Source organism: Musa acuminata, chromosome BXJ1-5 (genome assembly GCF_036884655.1).
Source record: "Musa acuminata AAA Group cultivar baxijiao chromosome BXJ1-5, Cavendish_Baxijiao_AAA, whole genome shotgun sequence".
NCBI classification, from domain to species: domain Eukaryota; kingdom Viridiplantae; phylum Streptophyta; class Magnoliopsida; order Zingiberales; family Musaceae; genus Musa; species Musa acuminata.
The window spans coordinates 45,571,292-45,594,668 of NC_088331.1; the positions used below are offsets into that span (position 1 = coordinate 45,571,292).

The 23,377-nt window shown below is 36.5% G+C and overlaps 2 protein-coding genes and 1 long non-coding RNA gene across 5 annotated transcripts; 1 reads left to right on the top strand and 2 right to left on the bottom strand.

Moving 5' to 3' along the window:
- Positions 1 to 8,177: 8,177 nt before the first annotated feature.
- LOC135674018 (transcription factor IBH1-like) lies at positions 8,178 to 8,627 on the bottom strand. Its single transcript, XM_065183428.1, has one exon. It carries the CDS (start codon positions 8,625 to 8,627, stop codon positions 8,178 to 8,180), a length of 450 nt encoding a protein of 149 aa, XP_065039500.1.
- Positions 8,628 to 11,822: 3,195 nt separating this feature from the next.
- Positions 11,823 to 15,527, top strand: LOC135674569 (probable inactive UDP-arabinopyranose mutase 2). Of its 3 annotated transcripts, none has more exons than XM_065184529.1 (3): positions 11,827 to 11,979; positions 13,181 to 13,237; positions 14,239 to 15,527. In XM_065184529.1, the coding sequence occupies exon 3, from the start codon at positions 14,330 to 14,332 to the stop codon at positions 15,371 to 15,373; it is 1,044 nt and encodes a 347-aa protein (XP_065040601.1). In that variant the 5' UTR covers positions 11,827 to 11,979; positions 13,181 to 13,237; positions 14,239 to 14,329; the 3' UTR covers positions 15,374 to 15,527. The 3 variants fall into 3 exon arrangements, with proteins under 3 accessions (XP_065040603.1, XP_065040601.1, XP_065040602.1); XM_065184530.1 differs by having other exon boundaries at positions 11,832 to 11,979; positions 13,093 to 13,237; XM_065184531.1 differs by lacking the exon at positions 13,181 to 13,237 and having other exon boundaries at positions 11,823 to 11,979.
- Positions 15,528 to 17,798: 2,271 nt separating this feature from the next.
- LOC135674572 (uncharacterized) lies at positions 17,799 to 23,209 on the bottom strand. Its single transcript, XR_010513651.1, has 4 exons — positions 20,518 to 23,209; positions 18,972 to 19,289; positions 18,371 to 18,497; positions 17,799 to 18,268 (listed from the first exon to the last, which is right to left on the bottom strand). It is a non-coding gene; the product is annotated as an uncharacterized LOC135674572 (long non-coding RNA).
- Between the last annotated feature and the right edge of the window lie 168 nt (positions 23,210 to 23,377).

Consider the following 23,377-nt stretch of genomic DNA (forward strand, 5'->3'; position numbering starts at 1 on the left):
ATATATCCCGTTAACATCATTTATATAAAAGAAATCACATTATTAATGAGCAAACATAAGTGATCACATAAATATTAATTAAAACATTTTATTAGCATGACAAAAATAAAAGATATTTTAAAATAACTCCGATTGATTTTATTTTTTTACGATAATATATCTCTTATTTTGAATTATTACTGTATATCGACCTTACTTAATGTGCTGAGTTAAATTGAACCAAATTAATAACCAAAAGGATGAAAATAATATGAATTTATATACTTATAAATATTGCAGCATAGAAATCATTCTTAATTGTTATGGTAACAAGTTGAAAATTGATTGAGAGTACTGATTTAAGTTTCACTTTGACTCCATTTGTACACCAAGGAAGATGAAGATTGTTGTTGTCAAGGTTTCTATACTTGTATTAAGACCTTATTATCTATCATATAGCACTTGGACCTACTGGAAGCTCACACCTTTCTACTATTTCGACAAAGCTGCTTTTTTTTTTTCTTTTGCATGCATGATTCTCATAATTGCATTACATCTAATTCTTTTCAATATAGAACACAGCCCATCTTCTCCTGTTCTGTAGGACAATGAATGATCATTTGAACTGTGGGAAGGAAGGTGTTCCAAGTTGGAGTGGTATCTCACCAAAAGAAAGAGCATAGGAGTAATGGATCAGACAGTGGATGGGTGTGTGCATGTTTCAGGTTCAGAACTAATGAAGATTTCTGCCAGTTGCACATGTCTCTGAGGTGTGGGAAGTGGTGTTCATGTGGCTTATCTCTTCTCAAAAGAAAGAAGAATGATGTTTCATGTTCTTCATGTTTCCTTTTGAGGATGATGAGGCAATTATTTTATTATTTTGTTAGCTAGGAATCACCTTTTGGTACTGAATGTTGTCCTTCCATTTTTAGAGTGTATTAAAAATATTTTTGTTTAGCTCATCAAATCTACAAAAAAAAGGAAAAACAAATCTGATTTGAGTTGATGCATGGTTTAAATTACATAATACTCATATTCAATGTTCATGGACTTGTCCTATTGCTAATAATGAAACTATGAAGTTCTTCCTTGATTGTTGAAACCGATATCGAATTATTAACATATAAAAGTAATGTATTTTTCCTTTGAGCATTCCGAAAAAATGATGGTGAATGTTACTTGTTATTTCCACTTGATTGGTAGATTTAAGCAAACAAAACAATATTGGAATAAATAACACAGATTTCTTTTGCCATTCTATCCCTTATTCTATGTCTAAGCCTTCATCAACCTCTAATTCTTTAGAACAACAACCGAGTTAACCCGAATCATCGATGCTTATTAGTTTGTTCTTATGAATGAAAGCTGAATGCCTTTTTTTTTTCCTTGCATTTAATGGGTGTTTCATGAACTACTTCATGGTTCTTGCTTAACAAAAAAAAAAGAAAGAAAGAAACTAATTGAAGAAGCTTTTCTTATGGTTTTTTAAGTGTTTATTTTTTAGTTCTTGAGATGAGAATTTTTAGGTACAGCAAAGATGTAATTTATACTCTGAAACAGTACTATTGGATCTACAAATGGCCCAAAGAAATTATCCTCCACAAAAAAAACTAGTTGTAGGGAATCAACTCATACTTTGGCTATATAATTATTGTATGACTAAAGAGCCAAATTTGTGGGAATAATTTCATCAAGCAGCAAACTACAAAATTTCCAAAGTCAAGAATTAATGAGAGAGAAAAAAAAACTTTTTAAATATGTGAAGAAATGAAAAAGATAAGATTTTATCAATATGTTTGTCATATTTTACATCACCAACAACAAGTTAAAAAGAAAAGATTCAAACATAAAGTTGATTTATAATTGAATAATATGGCCTAGAAATTCAAGAATTATGTTTACATCTTAATAGAAAAAATATTTCAATAGACAACTTCTTGTTGTTAGCTAATTCTACATATGTTTTGTTATAGAAAATAATTTAAATAATCATTTAGCCGAGTACGAAAATCGCGGATCCTACAAAAAATTATAATAATTCAGAATGTATTATTATTATTGTAGCTCAATTCTTCAATAGGATCAACTTAGGAGGAGCCCAAAGGGAGTAGTAGTTAAGGCTTAATGGAAGATTTGAATTAGCTAATTAAGAGTTCCCCAAATCCAACTCATATCTCTTCAATTTTTCTTGTGTATAATCCACCAAGTAAACCTCTAATATTTAGTGATTAAAACAAAAAGGTTTGTAGATGGTGAATGATGTGCCAAGCTTTCAAAGGAAGGGACTGAACTCTATGTATCCAAAGTGGGGTGTGGTCATGAGGGGGTCTAACTTAGGGTGACACAACACATGTGCAACACTGACAGCTTACATCTTTTCTTAGTACCTTGAAAGGTGTCCTCAATCATTGGGATTTAGTGCACATGTTATGTGATTTGATATGATATGATAGGATGCTGTAGCTTGACTCCAATTACATAATGTTGAAGGGTAGGATACAAATAGATGAGAACTGATTTGTTTTGGGTGGTGTGTTCTCCTAGTTAGGTTAGAAATAGAGTTATACATGTTTGTTGTATGCTTGAGGTGATGAGTAGAAAAGTAGTAGAAAAGGTTTGATTTTTCTTTTGTAACCATTCATTGATCTAGTGATAATCTTTTATATAGGCAAAGGTTAAACCACTTCATCAAATTTCTTAAGTAAATTATTTGAACAAGTACTTGAAATCAGTAGTCTTATATGAAGAAGATGTGAGATAATGAAAGAATATATATATTCTAGAGGTAGTTTTCTTTAGTGATATATGCTCTTAAGTTTACTCTTGAAAGATATATCAAATTTAAACTAAAAATTAAAATATGTTAGATTATGAGTCAAACCTAATACATCACATGACTCTCCAAGAGAGATAAAAATATATTTATTCTCTTATTTTTTTTTCGATCTCTTCTCACGCATGAATATTTACTAATAAATCATCGTTCAATAAGAAAAATATAGGTATGCATATAAATTTCTTGAATCTTATCCATGCACCAATAATAAATCCTATATAAAATTTTCAACTAAAATTATCAAACTTACAAGTCCCAACTTTCAAAATCAAGATTGCCAATGTTGGTGTTCGTCTCTTTCTCAAATGATAGGTTATGCTCTATGATCCTTGTTTCTTCACTTCTACTTCAATGGTGAACAAGTGGATGTCATGCATCCTATCTAGCATCTAACTTGTTCTTTGGCCAATTTGCTTTCTTTTCAAGCTTCCATGTGACCCTCCTTGGAAGCTGAGGCAAAGCTTGAAGCTGGCAACAAAGCTCAAGACCAACTCTTTGTGGTCCTATGACAAGACATCAAGCATCTGGACTCAATTATTCTGTAACACCAACATCTGATGACTTCCAAAAGCTCAGTTCACATAGTGATTCTTGTGACAACATCTTAGTCTTTATCTTCAGAGAAAAAAGTAGTCAAGTTCAAGCCATGGATTGGTTCCATCTAAATTGTAAGAATGATAGTGAATCAAGTTCCCCTTCCATTTCTATTTCCATTTAGTAATACAAGTACTTTAGTGATGGTTAATTAGGTGTTCAACTAATTAAGAAAATATTAATATTGTGTAAGCTTCATCTGAATTAGGATAATTAACTTGACTTGAAAGACAGATTAATTTGGTATGAAGAATAGAACCATGGTCTTCAACCTGACCATGCTCAATGATTGATCTAATTGCTATTGAAGGCCCTAAGATAGCTAGCATTCAACTCCTAGATTTAGGCCTAATAGTTCTCTCATGATTGAGATTGTCCTAACCCAAATAGGGACACCCTATTTGGAGATGTTCTGAATCAAGAATAACATTAATTTGATTAATATGTTATATATCTAAATATATATATTCATTCTTCAGTATCATTTTATCAGCATATAAAGCTTACTTGATCACAAAAATGGTTCAATTTACTTACTTTGGTATAATTAAGTCAATTAGTTTGAATCAAATATGAAAAAGTAAAGAATTGGATTTCAGTTACAGCTGAATATTATTAAATATAGTTTGCTATGTATTGCATTTATATAGTATCAGTAAACTATATTATGTTCTAAAAATCAACTAGAAAACTAAACCAATCCAATCCGATTCGGTTTAAATTCATCTGAATTCAGTTTGTGCTGTGTCAAATTCGGAAAATCGAACAAGTTCGCTTTGTTTCGGAATTTTCTACAAAACAACACTAAACTTAACCTTGTGCTCAACAAAGCAGCAAATGATCATGAGACTGTTTATCATGAATCTTAAAGCTGTAGCAAACACATCTGGATCTTAAATTGAGTACAAAAAAGTGGTCTATAACCAAGCTTTTGGATTAAACAGACTCAGAAAGAAGCCAATTAGGGATGGGTTTATGATATTTCAGAAGCATCTAAATGGTGAATGTGTGGTTATCTCAATGGAGCTTTCACATGAATCCTGAAGTATGATAAATGCAACTCCTGAAGCATGCATGCATGCATGCATGTGTAGTAGTTCGTGTGTCATTTTCTCTATCAGTAATGCACTGTTGAATCATGTTAGTGACTGTAGCAGCAGATGGATTGCCAGAATGGCATCTGCCTTAGCTTTTTCCATTTTCTTCTTTCTTTGTTTTGGTGAAGAAGCTACCAGTTTTGCTATCGAAATCGCGGTGTTATACCCTTATTTGTTAGGCCAGATTCTATGCAGCTTTCTGTTCTCCAGATCTTCTGCAATGTTGTGCAAACAATAAAATGTTGAGAGATTTTCCACTGTTGATGTACACTTTTCAGACTTATATTTTGAATTAACCTTATTCTCATAACATCATGATTCCTAGGTTGGATCATTTTTACAATGTATTCATGCAAACATTTATATACACCATAAGTAAGAAAGTTGCATTCATCCCTGCCTATGACATTTCTACCTTATTAGATTCTTGCAGCGTAGACTCACTAGAATGCTCTTAAAGTCCATTCAATTCCCTGATCCAATCTTGATCATTTAGTGTTAGTTGGTTCCTTGATTGTAGGTCAAAGTGAAAGCTACTGGTCGATAGCTACACATCACCCATGTATTTGCAACATGGAGAGAGAGAGAGAGAGAGAGTCATGTTGAGCATATAAATGATCTTAGTTAGACAAATTTCTTGGCTCAATTTTATAGAAAATTTTACTAAAGTGCGTCTTCGCGATAAATTCTATCGATTATGCTTATCGGGATAAGCATGTCATGAAGTCAGAAACACAAGGAAGCTTTCAAACACAAAGTCCATGGTGGCATAGCTAGTTGTTGGCTGGATGACAGTAGCACAAGACAGAAGGCCCTGATGGATTATGGTTGTCAAACAATGGAAAACATGAACAACAAAGTGGAGACTGGGAAGTGGCAATGCATGGGATACAGCAAAAACCCAGAGAGGTCCATAGCTGTCTTGGAAGTAGGGTTTTCTGAACACCTTGAGAATGCCATCAAATAGTTCAAGCTGATACTTCGTTTAGTGAGATAGCTTTCGGAAGAAGGGAAATGATCTAACAGATTGACAACCAGTAAATGAAAGGTCAAGAGCTATTGAAGCAATAGACCTTCCCAATTTCTTCTTATATCAGGAGCTAAGAACAAGGTTTCAGGTTTCAGCTTTAGTAAGTCATTTTTGTGTCATAGACTTGAATATCTTATGAAAAAGACTTGCATGAAGATATGATGCACTGATCAGAATAATATCTTATATCCAATCAAAGATAGTGCTATCTATATAGAGGTCAAAACATAGGCTCTCAGTGTCCAATTATGATAATAAGAAACTATAAGAACATAAAAGAAAAAGGGAGGATGACAGAGTCAAGGTTACCAGATGTGGCAGAATTATTGATCAGACACTGTAAATTACCCAAAACTGAGTGGAATTTTCAGGTTGGTAATTGACTTTTGCTGTATAATAATTGCTCATATACATCTACAGTAAGACAAACAAAGAACTTATGAGGAAATTTAGAACATTTCCCTAGCAAACCTAGTCAGGTGTACTTTATTTGATTTTTTTCCTTTCTTTTTTCTTGCTATGGATGAGAAGAGTAAGTAAGGAGTAAAGGATTGAATTGTTCAACCAAATCTTGAAGCATTCAATAGAATCATCAAGTTTAAGGTTTTATTCTAATGTTGTCAATAGATAAGGTTGTCTTTTCCAAAATTGACAGGACATGCTATCAAACCAGTTTCACTGTTTCACTGTTAACACAAGAACAATATTCTAATCGAGATTAGACTTTGAGCAATGCCAATCTGAGCCAAAAGACATAAAACTTGAAATCTTCTTCCAGATCTCACAGTACAAATAACACACTATAGTTAGATCCAGGAAACAATCTTAACATATCCAGCGAATAGATCGGAGAAAGACCGTAAAAAGGATTATATGAATGTTGTCGATCAAAAGTGATAGTAAAGAAACCTATTACACTCATTCTAAGAAATATCTGAGGCAAAGAAATATAAAAGTTAAACAAATAATTTTTCTACAAAAAATGCAATCACTGTATATGCAGGAGAGGAAGGCATATCTGTCTGTGTCTTTTGATGGCACAAAATTCTATTGACAGAACTTACTTTGAAGAAAAAAATAAATCTCATCATTTACTTTAATAGATGAGAATAATATACAATACAAGATGTGTAGTTTAAGTGTTCTTAGTGGTTTCATTAGCCTGATAAAAGAATTTACCCTTCCAGTCATCACTAGTATTACATTTTGTAGTAATTTTCCACTTAGTATTTTAAAATCAGTGAAAGTAAATATCTGATTAGATTTTATTTCAGAATCTTAAGTGTTTAATTTTGAAACACTTAAAATCATATATAAAGAGCAGCAATATGATTATATATATATATATATATATATATATATGTATGTATATATGTATAAGCCAATTGTTTATAAAGGTTTCTTGATTATTTTCATAAATTAGAAATATATATATGTTTTTCTTAACAGAAAGAAGAGAAAAAGTGGATCTGAATGGAGTTGTAGAGTGCATTAAGTTGCAGATTCATAATATTATGTTTGGGAGAATTAAAGGAAACCAAGAAAAAAAATACACCAATCAATCATTACTTAACCCCATCATAAGTATAATTAGAATTTGACCACTTAAGATATATATATCACAAGGACAATTAGAACTTCAACAACTACAAAAAGAAGTAAGCTGAAGTACCACAGCCTGAGGAGGCCATATTGCATCATTTTTCTTTGGTGTAGAAACTGAGATAAGAAAGCACAAAGTAGAAATATTTTCTGAGAAATATAAGTAAAAAATTCAGATAAGACCCAGCATTTGCTTCCTCATCATGATATGAAGAACACCATGATGAGTGGCTTCAAACACACTCAAGTACAGCTCAACTGAGACACCTAAAGTATTGCTGAGTCCCCACTGTAATCTTTTGAGGTAGTGTTCCAGACTGGTGTGCTAAACTAAGACTCCCTGTCTCTTTCAGCTTCAGCTTTCATTTCATGTTACTCTTGCAGCAAAGAGGTGGCCCTCTAATGCTTAGGTTTGCACAGGAAAGATGCAACAAGATAACTTGAAGGTGGTTCAAATCAGGAAATCTTACACTTTCTATCACCCTATGCATGACTCCAAAAGAAGGCAGCAGCAAAGGCAATCTTAAATAACGCCACCAACCGGAGGACTAAAGTCTAAAGTAGGATTGACAGCACACTCAAAGCCACTATAACAGGAAAGGAATAACCAGATGGATCAAATGAATATAATAAAGATGTGTAAGAAACACTGAAAGAATTGATCCCCTCCCTCTCCTAGAGGATCTTTTCTTGGGTTTCCATCAACATTTTGTCCAAGCTTTTGAGAGCATGGCACACCCATTTGTCTTAGGACTGTTTCCTTCGATGGACCCACCAAGCTGATCATTCTTTCAACCTGCAAGTCTCGCTAATGTCGATCAGAAAGACATAGCTTGATCAGTCACAAGGAGGACACAAGAGGGAGGGGGAAGAGAGAGATTTCACCTCACTATGATAACACAATTCTTGATTCGAAAGAAAATAGTTTATGTACAAATCTTGATGTTCGTGAGATGGTCAAGTCACTCTAATTCACAAGATACGCTAAACCTGGCCGTCTCTCTCGTTCTCTACCTCAAGTAATCATGGAGAAGTGAGCCTAAGAAGAGACCGAGTCCATGACCGTCTGCATGAGCCGTACCTGCGTGGTAAGGAACCTTATGTAGTCCGCTGTCTCCTCCAGCAGTTTGCAGTCGTCCATGCTTGGCCCTCCCGGCACCAACTTGCGAAGAACTTGCGCTTGATCCATGTCCCTCCGCTGGGGTGTCGCAGCCCTAGACAGCCTCCTCGGAAACCGGAGGCGAGCTCGGCTGCGGAGCTTCCGTAGCAAAGCACGGCTCCACGCCCGCCGTGTCCCGGCCGAGTAGGCCATGGACGCATAAGCAGCGCGCCTTATTCTGCGGCTTCGCCCGGCGGAGGAGCTGCTCGTGGACGTCTGCTGTATACGAAAGAGGGCTCTTAGGAAGTGGGACGCCATCATGGTCTTCGATCCGTGAAGGTTTCTATTAGGGTTATCACGGTTTCCAGTCGTAGAGCTCTTCGATTCCATCGCGAGAGAGAGAGAGAGAGAGAGAGAGAGAGAGAGAGAGAGAGAGAGAGAGAGAGATGGATATGGTTAGATGCCCGAAGGAAGGGATGCTTTTAAGGTACGGTTTCTTAGGATCTCTGCTCTTCTGACACACAGAGGGACCTGCTCGATCTCAGGAGGAAAAGATGAGGGCAAACATATCTCTGACACATGCGTCAACATGCAAAGATCTCCTGCAGTAGCATTTCCTATACAACACGCATGGTTGACAAAACACCACACAGTTCATAACTGCGTGACTATAGAGAGAGAAGATGGAAGTGTGGGAATAGGTGGGAAGGGAGTAAATAAAGAGAAAGGAAAGGGACGGTGGGGGATAGAGGCATAGGAATCAAGGCACTTTTGTGGTGGGGGAGGGAAGGGAGGTGGAAATGGAGCAGCAGCAGCAGGAGGAGGCGGTGGTGGTGGTGGTGGGTGGTGGGGACATGGGATGGCAAACCACCACATGAGTGCACATGGATGGAATGACCCACTTGGTGACGAGAACCTTTTCCCCCCTTCGCTTCCTGCCTTCTTCCTGTCTCTTGTTTTCTTCTTCCTCCATCTGCTCCCTTTCGTGATGTGCATGCTGAAACCTAATTCATCTTAATCTTCTGCTTATGCTATAAACTCATCTACAGTAGTGGAAACCTTTCATGGTTTGCATGATATCAATGTGTCACTAAGATGTGCCTCGCACAATGACGTCCCATCAGCCTCATTGTATCCTAAGAGTTGATGGAAGCTGTCATGGAAAAGCATCTCTGGTCCACAATGATCTTTCCCGTTTAATGCATTGCTGATGCCCAAAATCTTCAATTCGATTCGTGTACTTTTCATGTTCACACATTAATATATACATATATATATATATATATATGTATATATCAATAAATCAATAGACAAGGCTTAAGAGCTACAATTAGGGGCATGTCAATGTGAAGGGGAAGCTACTAAATCTCTGTAAATATAAATAGCTACATAAAATCAGAAATATAGCAAAGAATGAGACAATTTTTTGCTGAGATTTCTTCATCTAGGATTTGAGATTTGAAACAATTGAAAAGGAATCAAGTTGACATTTGATTTGTAATTAAAGAGTCTTAGATTGTCGACTAGAAACCCTAATGTTGTATAGGATAACCATTTGTTCACAGTATGAAAATGACAAAAGAATGGTGCACATATTAACTTGAGATATCTTACATGACTGATATCAATTTGGCAGGGACAGTTGACATGATGAGTACAAGTATCCATATTGGAAGATGGAACATTGCATTTAGCAAGTTGACTATTAAGTTATCTCTTACAATTGCAATCTTATACTTCGTAAGGTGGTTTTACCTACCCATTAAATAACAGCAAGAAATCTCTCTACCAAGGTATGCAATATCGTATTATACCGGTATTTCAAGGTTGACTCGATACGGCACGGTACTAGTGTATTGAGCGGTACACCCTGGTGTACCGAATAATTTTATTTTATTTTTTCATTACTGTAACATTATAGCACTACTATAGTATATTACTGTAGCAGTACCGGGCAATCCGCATACCATTCGGTACTACATACCTTGCTCTCTACAATAACAATAATAATATTATTATTATATTTTCATAATTATTTAGGATCGATTATGTAAGTCTCTTTTTCGGTCTCTCGATCTCTTTTTTGTACCATTAATAATATTTTTTTATTTTTTTAACTATAATATTTATATGTCTCCTTAACACATATCCATGATTTTTCTATCGAAATAATACCTTTCTTTCTTTATCTTTATATATATATATATATATATATATTACTTACCCTTCTGAATACAAGAGAAACAAGGAGAGTTCAATCCGACAGAGCTGTTAACTCATTTAGGATAGCTCAACAAAGAGAGGAGCATGGAAATGGCAACTCGGAAAGGGCATCACATGGTTGGGAGCATCGCATGTAGGCAACTAAGCCATGATTGCATTGATCTACATCTTAGTGTGGTACAACCTATAGTCGACTCACAAATCAATCCATGTATCTCAGAGATGATGGTGATAAGAGAGGACATGTTGCATGCAACTTACATAAACATACATATAATATAGCTCACATGCAGGAGGACTAAGGGTGGCTTAATCAATTTGGGAGACTAATTAAGCTCATCAACCATTACTTATGAGTTCTTGATGACAAGGTATGGATGCATTATAATTAAGGACCAAAAAATTCAAATCAATTTGGTCCAAGGTGGGTATCATTTCACATGGCTTGGGATGGACGTATGACCTAACTCAGATTGTACCATAATGCCAAGATGGATGGTCTTTATTGCTTGTATGATTTGATCACTCACCTTAGACAAATCCACGTGTATGTGACACATTACCAGATGGCTCCATCACCATGCATGTCGAAATTAAATAGATTGATAGATACTTTCATAAACAATGATTATATATATATATATATATATATATATATATATATATATATATGTGACAAAGACAAGATTTAAATCTAAGACCTTACAATATACTATAAAAGACTTTATCAGCTAAGCTAGCTAACATCTTTGTAATTAAAATGTTATCATAATTATAAAATTAAGAGCAACCCTTTAGGCATATTAAATTTATAACTTTTTCACTAAAACTATTTATTAGTAGTAATTAACTTGAGTTTTTCTTTATGGATATTAATAGATATATATATATATATATATATATATATATATATATATATATCAATTTCAAACATTTCAAGAATAAACAAATAAAATATAAAAATTCTAATATTTCCATTTTTAGCACAGTATTCCTATTTCCATGGAATAGGATATCATAATGATAATCCAAATTGCATGGTAGGATGATCACATAAGCACTTCCTTTATAATGGAAACATGTCATAGTTACCACATTAATGATTTGAGATGGACTTAACATAGTATTTTTTTCCATAGATAATTAAATAAAATAAAATGAATTATCCATATCATCTTAAATAATAGTGGTTAGAAGATCCCGACCGTCCCCTCGAGACGATCACGAAGAGGAGTGGTCTCTTGATATCGGGTTCCACCCGTTTGCTTACCCCTGTGAACTGATGAGAAACCAGCATACACTATGACGGGGCCCACCATGCGTCTTTCAACTCTCCTCCAGGGTGTAACCTTGGGACAGTTGCAGCCCGTACTCCATAATTCTTGATGTGGCAAGACACCTCGTGAATAGTGGGATGCATCTTCCCCTCGTCATTTGACCGACACCCTGCCGCCCCTCTCGCGCTGATCCCTCTCTCGCCCGTCGCGTCGCCGATCTCATCGTCGTCGGTCTCGTCGTGGTAATCCTTCACTCTTACTCTTTCTTGTAGTTGTTCGCATCCTTGATTCCTTTAGTACCTTTCAAATCGATTGCTGCGATGATTTGCTTGAATTGCAATTGTGCGCCTGTTGGATTTGTCCGCTTTAGTTTGATGTGCTTAGCTAGAGAGGAATTTCTGATTCTCCTGTATCAAAGGCATCGAAGGAGCAGTAGTCGGCGTTGTCGACACTGTGTAGCCCAAGGAAAGAATTGCGAGCGGCTTTAGTTGTTCCCTAAGATTTGGTGCGTGCAATCCGCCGTTATATTTCGTGCTGTTTCTGAAGAATCAGTAGCTAATTAATGAATGATGTTCTCAGTTTTGGAAAGAGTTGCGAATGTAACTGATGATGATGTTTGATTTGAGAGGGAAAAAAGGCAGGAATATCTGAAAAATGGTTGCTTGAAAAGGGTGTGACAAATATGCAAGAAGGGGATTAGGTCACCAGATCTGTGCGTTTAGTGCAGTTGTGCTTGCAGATTATTGTGTAATATTTGGACTAAGATTGTGGATTAGGTAAGTTAGGGCAAACAAAATCCAGAAGGAGTATATTACAAATTTGGAATTTATGCACTTGAATTTAGTATGAGCTCTCCATAAGACCATAATGCATAGAATTTATGCATTTGAATTTAGTATAGGGTTGTCCATTATGCACTTGAATTTTCAAGGGTTATTATGGATCGTATTAGTAACGATTAACAATATTGTGGTATAGAGAAAAAGTATAACATTAATTACATACGATCGTTTTGACTCGCATTGATAGTCGGACTTAATGTGGTAATTTATTTTTTATGATTTTGAATTATTTTATATCTTACCAATTAATGGGTCAAGTGAAAGAATGTTAGATTATGTGACTATGTTTAATTGGATAAAATATATTATAAATTGATTGAATTCTGATTATGTTTATCAGTCAATAGAAAGGAAGTTCATTTATGGTAGGATTCTTTAAGAGATAATCTTGATAAGAGGGACTCTCCTAATCACTTATCCTAGACCTTCTACTTTTACTTATAAATAGACACATCTTAAGGACACAATACAATATAGAGAAGAGATTACAGATCTACTTTTATCTCTCCTTAGGCCATATTTCATCGTTTATAGTGGGCCTACAAAAGAGGAGAAGATGAGTTCAGTTCTCTTTTCATATTGGTATTGTTGCTTTCTTCAGATTGGACGATGGTACATTTGCAGATCAAGAAAAAGGTATTCTGAATGACATCAAAAGGTACGCAATCTCGATCTTGATCTATCATTATTTGATTTTGATTCAGATATTAAAATTATTTCGCATAACAGCAACATAATTACAGTTTTATACAATAGGAAATCAACTCATACAATATATCAGTTGACAGATTAAATCTTGTTTGATCTAAGTTGTACTTGTTTAGAAATGAGATTATACATAGTAACATAGGTCTCTCAATGCCATGGGATATCAGTTTACATGAATAAACTAGGTGGCTGGGTTTGTCATTTAGTTTATTTTTGGGTTTGGTATGTTTAATTTCTTGGCATGAAGATTATAGAGGTTATGCCTATTATGGCAGCTGGAGCATGATGGCTGTCATTGCCCTCTGTGGTTTATATGGTTGGATGGCTTATTACATGTAAAACATGCACACATGTTATGTTTTACAATTTAATTTGAATTTTCATGTGCACAAGTATCAAGAGTATGATTATACTCCTTTACCTGAGTACAGTTCTTAAGTAGAAACACTGTTTGATTAATTAATTACATGAAGTTGCTTCATGCTGCATGTATACCATAGAGGATATAATAGCTGATCGGAAGAAATATAATGTATAATGTTAACTCTTAAAGGACAAGATCATAATCTGAACATCTTTTATGTATAGTAGTTTCTCATTAATAGTGCCCAGATATTTTTACAAGTGGATCTTACTCTATGTTTTAAGCATAATATTATCTTTGCTTTAGAGTAGGTAAGAGTTGGTTGGTCAGACTTCTTTTTGCCTTTCAGCTTACCTTGAGACGTGAACCTGTATATGCTTTAAATGCCTAGAAAATCTTCTGTCCAGATAACTCTTGAAATTATTCATGCAAATGCAGTAAGGAAATTATTTTTTTGTTTTGTTCAGTCACTATATATTAAATAGTCATCTCATCCTCTCGATCAGTGAGTAATATCCAGTTAACTTTTGATATGGACCTGAGGCAGTGTCAGGAAACTTTTCTAACATAAACCTATTGTTTGACAGGAGACTCCAGCAAATTGTAAAGCTCCATTGTTGTGTTTTACCTCAACTCAGAACAAGCCACTTTGGTTGATATAATTTATGCTTTTGTAAGATGTCTCTGAAAATAGAGGACAATGAAGTAGACATCGTCATCGCTGCACTCCGTCCTAACCTTAATACTTTTCTGGAGGAATGGCGAACATTCTTTTCCAATTTCCACCTTATTATTGTAAAAGATCCTAACTTGGAAGAGGACCTTCAGATTCCCCCCGGGTTCGACCATCAGGTGTATACTAAATCTGACATGGACAGAGTTCTAAATGGTGCTTCCATTAACTTCTCTGGACATTCATGCCGCTACTTTGGGTATCTCATTTCTCGAAAGAAATATATAATCTCAATTGATGACGACTGCCTTCCAGCTAGGGACAACTCTGGTGTCATAGTTGATTCTGTGGCACAACACATATCCAACCTCCAGACACCTGCCACTCCGTTCTTCTTCAATACACTCTATGATCCATATCGTCAGGGTGCGGATTTTGTCCGTGGGTACCCATTCAGTTTGCGTGATGGTGTTGAATGCCTGTTATCATGTGGTTTGTGGCTGAACATAGCTGACTATGATGCTCCAACTCAGATTGTCAAGCCACATGAGCGGAACACTCGATATGTAGATGCAGTAATGACTGTTCCGCTCAGGGCAATGATGCCGTTGAGTGGAATAAATATTGGATTCAACAGGGAGGTGCTAGGGCCTGCATTGGTTCCAGGACTGCGGTTAGACGGGGAGGGGAAGCGAAGATGGGAAACTATAGAGGATATATGGTCAGGAATGTGTGCGAAAGTGATTTGCGACCACTTGGGATGTGGTGTGAAGAGTGGGCTGCCTTACGTATGGAGAGGTGTCGGCTCAGACGCAGACAACGCTATGGATAGTCTGAAGAAGGAATGGGAAGGGGTGAAGTTGATGGAGGAGGTAGTTCCCTTCTTCCAGTCTGTGAAGTTCCCGAAGACTGCAGTCACAGCAGCTGATTGTGTGATTGAAATTTCAAGGATGGCAAGGGAGAATCTAGCAAGTCTGAATCCAGTATACGCACAAGCAGCTGATACCATGGAAGCATGGGTCGATCTCTGGAAGGTTGCTGGATCCTGATAGACTGTAAGGTGGTTACTTGTACTCTTCTGATGTTATTTATCTTATTCTCCTTTTCCGCTTTGCCTTATGCAGTTATTTCCGCAGGTCATTTAAATGTCATTTTACTTGACAAAATAAATCTGCTTTATTGCTAGAAGGCGCTTTTTATTTAGTTTTCACTCTCATGGTTGATTTTGTTCTAAATGACATGAATCACACTAAGATAAAAAAAAGAAGTTAAATCAATATTTGCAAATATGTGCAATAGATGGTTTCTTCCTTTTCTCGCAACTTGTTTGAAGCAGCAATTATACATCAATTTTTAGTTTAAGCTCTTTACTTACTAAATTTCTATCTCCTATTTTATGAGATGAATCCCAACTTGCATATCAGTCAGTGCATGATGAAGTGCTCAAGCATCTCGAGAAAATTATTTGTATGGACATTCATGAGCAGCTAAGAAAGTAAGAATTTGGGTTGGATACATTGTTATTTGTATGGACATTCAGCTGCCATATTATGATCTTTTGTTGTTTTGATGTGCACATTATTGGACAAAAGTCTACCGAAGTCTTGTCTCCTTGAACTCTTGAACTAGTCATGAACTCGAATTTTGTAGCTTGTCCTCCGATTTAACGATGTCTGCCACTAAATGATCGTTTTAAGTATTGCTTTGTGATATGAATAGATTTGACGATCAATTTAGGCTCCCCATGTGTCATCTTATGGTCATGAGCGCTCAATTAACATGATGATGATGTGGCATCATTGACGCCAGCATAGGCAGTGACCATGTTGATGATGTCGCACCATCTAAGCCTCCAATTAGCATGATATCCAAGAAAATATTTCATGTCAATACTTGACAATGATTCCTCGAATGTGTTTTTTTCTTCAGTAAACAGCAGAATTTGAGTGTAAGACGGTGCAACAACTTATCAGTCTTTAGGGCTAATTACATAGTTAGCTACCTTTAGCGTTTCGATTTTATATTTTAAAAAGTTACATTAACATCCATATAGTTACGAAAATAAAATATCTAGGTCCATTTACTCTAATGATATTCGTTTTATCGGTGAAAACACGAAAACAAATAGTAAAATTATAATTTTAACGTTTGATAGCAGATGATGTTAGTGGTAGCGGATAATGGCGCCACTAGCGTCGATGTTGATGTAGTTGCATGTCTACCTCTAACAACAATAAGGTTTGCTCTCACCACGACGCCACCTACTTCCATGAGGAGCATGTCATCGACCTCATCGTCGTCAGCCCCATGTCGCTCTATATTTGCATCGACATTAATGTTGTTGTCGATGGTGGTGGCTGCTACGACGTCTACGGTGAAGATGGTTATCGCCTTGTTGTTGACTCGTTGGGTAAATCCCAGCCTCAACCCGAAGCTTCAGTCATAAGAGTTCTTGTCGCTCCCCCCGCTGTCGCCCGCCTTGCGTCGTCATCAGGCGAGTGACAATGGGGGGAGCAGTAGGAGCTCCGATGACTCTAGCTTCAGGTCAATGCTAGGACCCGTCCAACGACAATGCGGCCACCATCTTCATCTTCGTCATAGAAGCCATGATAGCCACCATCTTCGTCGTAGAAGCCATGGCAATCACAACCATTTGCACCGACATAGTTACCGCTCGACAACTACATTATTGCTAACACAGATATAGAGCAGCACAAGGCGGATGACAATGGGGGGAACGATAAGAGCTCCGACGACTCCAACTTCGGGTCGAGGCTGGAATTTGCCCATCGGGTCAACAACGAGGCAACCACCATCTTCGTCGTAGATGCCACGGCAGCCATCACCATTTGCGTCGATGCTAACACAGTTGTCACTCGGTGGAGGCGACCAAGCAATTGCGTCGACGTCAACATAAATGCAAAGCGACACGGGAGACGATGAGGTTAGCAACGCACTCCTCGTGGAGGCAAGTAACATCGTGATGAGATCTTATCATCGACGAAGGTGGCCAAGCAACTATGTCGACATCGACGCTAGTGACGTCATTGTCTGCCACCACAAACGTTGTTCGTCACCAAACGTTAAAATTATCTTTTTGCTTTTTATTTTCATGTTCTCGTCGATAAATTAATGTCGTTAGGATAAATGAATCTAAATGTTTCACTTTCGTAACTATAGGGATGCCAATATAACTTTTTAAAGTATAAGGATCAAAACGTTAAAGATAATTAACTACAAAGGGTAATATATAATTAGAGTCTTTTAGACTACCCAACACTTTCGAATATGTATTTATCTCCAACTTCTTTGAATTAGCTTCATTCATTTGAGATATTTGCTATCTCAATTGTTAATTTAAGCATTTGAAAGAATTTTACCAAACATCATATCTCGATGCAATATCCCTGAACTCGAGAGGGACTTGTCAAGCGAGCCAAACATGGAAGAGTAGTGAAGCATTTTGAAGGGGCATTTGGTTTTCAAATAGAGTATTATTATTCATTCGAGAAACAGGTGAAGACAGATCAACTTCCCCTGGAATTGATGATCGTTAGTGACATTATTATCACCTAGTAAAAAGCTTGTGATAGATATTATGTAATGTCGATTGCTTGGATTTAAAATAGTTGATTTTTTTTGCATGTTAGGGTGAATTGAATATTCGATGCATGTACATACATACCATGAAAGTTAACAAAAGGGGGGCAAGCCCGGACCTGAGCTTCTATAAAATGTCCTGTCCCAACCATAGGACTCTTGAGAGGCGGATGTGATGACTTGGAGGTCTTTAGGGCAGATGCAGGCGTCGTAGGTGCTGTTGATGAAGCAGCAGCAGGTGATGCAAAGACACGTGCAGCTCGTGGAGACATGCATCATAACAACTGTATTCGATGCCGGAGGCCGAGGCAAAGCCTCCAGCAATGTCTTTGGAATCAACAAGCCTGGACCATCAAAGATGTGGAAAATATTCAACATTTGTTGATGCAACACCAATTAGATGAGGGAAGAGATGAAACAAACAAAGAATTTTAGGGCTTTCTCACTTTACGAGGCTTGCAACTCGAGTCATGGCGGCGACATCTTTACTGCCTCCGTATCCCTCTCTTGGGATGCTAGTTGTTTCGCCTTGGCCTCAAAAGATGCAGCGTCATTGGCGGATCCTCCAACAACCTTTGGCATGAGGGAAAGGATTAGTCCGAGACTGTGCGTGCCTCCTTCGATTGGGCCTTTGGTAATAACACGACGATCTCTGCAAAAACCTAATCTCTCCTCCATGAGACGGAGAAGAGAGAAAACCTAATCTCTTCTCCGCCTCCATGAGACGGAGAAGAGAGAAAACACTTCTCCACCGCCAAGAAAAGAACGATTCCCAGCATAGGCTCCAAAATTAGGAAAAGAATATCCAATCGAATCCAAAATCGCTCGGCTCCATAGATTTGACGAAATAAGCCGATGCATCGACTAGTAAACAATAATTCCGATCATTCACCAAAAACTAAAAGATGAAGCAACCGGTCAAAAAAAAAAAAACCCTCGTCGTTGGAAGAGTAAATCGAAGGATAGTTATACGAGGACGCGTGAGCAAGAAAGTAAAAAGAGGATAAATCTAGAAGAAAAAGGAATAAATAATGAGAGTACGCGAACCTTGGCAGAGATTAGACTGGACTTCGGAGGGAGAGGGAAGGAAACTGTGGCGGCAGCGGGGACCTGTCGGGCAGCCGTCGGTGAAGCGAGAAGGGAGGACGACGAAGCCATCGCTGAGATGCGGGGCTGGGTGGCAACCGGAGACGAGCTTGGGGATATGTAAGAGGGAGTTGATTGATGCAGATAAAAGCCGTTGGAACTGACTTGAGGCACGATCTGAGTTGGCACAAAGGGAGGGCTGAGGAGGTGGGCGACACGAACACCTCCTATTGGAGCACCGAAGGGGTGACTTGAGACAGCAGAGAGTCGAGACTGAGCCTGACAAATCCCCATATAACACAACTAAGATTTCTCACCTGCAACCATACCTTTTTTTTTTTTGGTAGCAACAACTAAAGATGGACACTTGCCATGGGACTTCTGCTGAGGTATTGTGCTCTTAGAGAGAGACTGAAGTAGGTACAACTGGGACACTATCTATTGATAACATTACTTTAGATAGCATCCAACTCTAAAAACGAAAGAGCTTTGTGTTTTGGAAATGTTTTAGTTTAATTATTTCCAACACATAAAATACTTTAAAATCAATCAATCCCTAACACGAACTACCAGAGTTGGAGAATAGATTCCGAGATCAACTATGGAGTCTCCAAACCAACCAGCTTTATTTTACTTCTTGAGAACAAGCAAGAATTTACCTTTAAGAAAACTTTTCAGAACAATCCTGCGCAACTATTTATTTAGAACAAACCCAAGCCGCCTCTTTTTTCTTGTATGATCATTTGACAATAGATGCTCATATCACATCAAATATTAACTCTATAATGCATGGATTTTGTAATGACATTCATATATATAAGGAGAGCAGTTAATGGTGGTGACAAACAGGGCAAGCTGCTACCTTCTCTTTTGCATATAGACAGGGGGGGGGGCAAACAAGCAACTGCATGGAACTAGTCAGCAGTAATGAATGGAAATAGAGCATGAAGCTAGAGGATTAAGTTAGGATCAGATACATTAAGCTAGAGAATTAAGTATAACCAGAAATAAAAATTGGTCAATATCAGATCCTAGAAGTATGTATATATAACATGGACAGAAACATTCATGGACATCAAAATACTAACAAACCTAAATGAGGAACTGAGTTCTCGGCAGAGAAACCATAAAGCTGGCTACACTTTTAAGTGCCATTGACTGACCAAGTCTTGGGTATATATTTGTTAGAACATTCAATGAGAAAGAGACCTCTAGAGATCCTTAATACGCATATGTATAAAACATACACATCAAACTCATCAAGGCACACGCCAGCAAAATACTAAATGACCTCTTAACAAACAGTCTTCAGTATCTCTAAACTTCTTGCCCCATTTATGCAAAGCCTAAGATGCTAAGGTATCCCAAGCCCTCACAGATACTAACTGGCTTGGCATTACCTATCTTTTCAAGGGAAACAATTGATTGGAAATAAAAGAAACTGTAACTAACCCAAGACTAGCAGAGAATGGCATTTCAATGCATAAAAAGGAAAAGAAACAAGTACCTGATCAAGGGTGAGTCTTGCCTCAGGCAAGACACTGCTTAGACAAATGACTCAGGTTCAATTGCCAAAGTTAAAATTGGAGTCAAAATGAGAGGCCATGCTTCGATTATAAAAATGAGTTGACCGTCCATCACCCTCGATCCACTCTGAAGGCAACCAATGAACTGCCCTAACTAATAAATCATGCATAAAAAAGCAGCTTCATATCCGCAGGAAAGCACGACTTGAATAAAGGAGAGGCACTAAACAAGATAATAATGTCAAATACTGAGTAAAATTACTTATTGCATCTAATTTATATATGAGATGGATGATAGACAAGTTGGTTTAAGAATGAAGAGGGTAATTCGTTGTGCAATATGTTATTGATGAGATAAATGGCAAAATTCAAGCAAAGCAAGACTCAAGGCCAAAGGTATTTAATATAGTTGCTGATATAACAGGCACATAACTCTATAGATGGTTAAGTCTCAGCATTTAGAAAGAACAGGTGCATATTAATAATGTTTGCATCAATTACAATTCCAATCAAGAGTCGGATTGTATAAAGATATTGACTGTCCTACTGCAACAGACTTGTAATTGTATAAAGTTTGGTGAAAATGTAACATGTTACACGACTTCTTTAAACGATAAGAACATAGAGGTTACATCACAAAGCAAACTCAGTGAGACTTCACAAAGGACCATGGCCTCCATTAGGCTTTCATCTAGCTATTGTGATAGATATCCTAATTGATTCACCTAGTCAAGACAATGTGTCCATGAGTCTCATTCGGACATTGTCCAATCCAAACAGTCTCCCCCTTGTGTTATCCTCGCATAAGGGTCAATAAAAATTTATCCCTCTAATTTTTTTTGCACAAGAGTATGATGAAGTCTCTTTCCAAATGATTGAAGCCTACCTTTACTCGAAAGCCTAAAAATGAAACTACAGATTACCCTCAAGACCCAGTTTCTATCTTTTTCATGATCCTACCACTAAGTTCTATTAAAAATAATTGGAACTACATTAAAAGATATGTTATTATTAGTTACTAATGGTTTATAGGTCAGTAACCAACAGGAGCAGCTTACAGATGGAAACAAGAAAAAGCTTCCAGCACAGATGTATTCAAACCATATTACAAATATTAAGCAAAGGCCAAAAATTTGAGTTCATACCAAGACCTGTCCTCAAGTCGATTTCATGATGTCCTATGCTTAAAAATTATATTACATCATAAAGTATTTAGAATGTCCTATTACCAGACCAAAAATAGGTAAATGGATTGACTGCTGAGATTTCTCCCGATATATCCAATTGAATGATGATTTACTTAGGTAGTAGACTTCATGATTTAAAAGCTACACCGTGTGTAAGAATTAAGGGCTTCATAAAATGTCTGCAAGACAGAATCTAATAAAGAATCTCCCAAATTGTTTCGGCCCAAAATGCACCTTCTAACTCACAATGTAACACTTTATACAGTCTTGAGTTTAGTTTAGGATCAGGCATGTTTTTTTATTGTGTCCAATAAAGGTATAAGTTGTACATGTCTAGTTTTTCTATTTTATTTGAAATTTTAGTTGAGTTCCAGAGATTAATCTTACAGATTGAGAGTTAGTTTAGGAGACCTAAACAACTAATAAAAGTTAGTCATTTATCTGAATCCATTCAAACAGCTCAGATTGAATATCAAATCCATCAGAAGAATAGGGGTCACTTAAATTTTCTATTTTCATAAACAACTTATATTTATACTTATTACCAGGGTTTTCAATTTCAATATGTACCACTTGGTAGGGGCGGTACGTACCGATCCGAACTTGTACATATAACATTCTAATATGAACTGAATTATTTTGTATGCATGCTAATTTCAACTTATTTTTCATAAATCTGTTTTTAAAATGATATGATTAATAATTTAATCCAACTCATAGTGGATTTATACGAATCCAAAGATAACCTTTGTACAACAAAATTTCATCAGTAAATAGTCAATTTGCTATAGAATAGATAAATACAAGATAAAATAATAAATGGAAACTACTTGAAACACAAGAGCTTCAAGTTAAATTGAATGTGGACCATCATGTTCTGAAACAAGAATGATTGTGTGGCACTGATAGCAGCCTGAGCTAATTCAGAAGAGAAATATCAGTCTTCAAAAATTGTAAGGCTGAGGTTGCGGCTACCCGGCTTACTCATCACTATTTTACGTCCATCCAAATTTTCTTTATATCAAAGTCCTCAGCATGATTTATATATTTTTCAGTATAGCATAATATTCAAGAAAAGTATAGCAGAGTATCTTTTCCAACCTAACAAGGTTAAATCATTTGTCTATAAAACATAGACCTTATATTTGGGAAAAATGTGCTGTCTTAAAACTCTGACCACAAAGCTTTAGAACTCACAATGCATTACTATCAAAAGCTTATGTTAACATCATCTAATAATTTTCCCAAAGCTTGAGATTGTTAGACCATCTCAGATGTAAAAAACAATGTTTTAAGCAAGAACCACCACATTCCAAACAAGAAATAATCTGCTGAGATAGTACAAATCATCTAGTATAGAAACACAATAAAGAATATTATCAGTAAGAAAAAAGAACTCAGATCATAGAAGAATAAAAATTAATTAACAAATCTAGTAAAAACAATTTCTCACAGAATGAAACAAAGCACAATTTAGATATGCATGGATGTGATACCAAGGTTTGATTTATTATGCATACGAGGTGACCAGTACCTCCATTGAAACCAATATGCTCAATCCTGAAGAATGAAGATAAGATACTAAACTTTCGTGATTTTCAAAGAAGCTTTCTGTCAATTGCAACTACATAATTGCTTTATTTAGACACTGCAG

What these genes read in the sequence shown, in the direction of transcription:
- LOC135674018 (XM_065183428.1), bottom strand. Translation starts at nt 8,627, where the DNA reads ATGGAATCGAAGAGCTCTACGACTGGAAACCGTGATAACCCTAATAGA.
- LOC135674569 (XM_065184531.1), top strand. Translation starts at nt 14,330, where the DNA reads ATGTCTCTGAAAATAGAGGACAATGAAGTAGACATCGTCATCGCTGCA.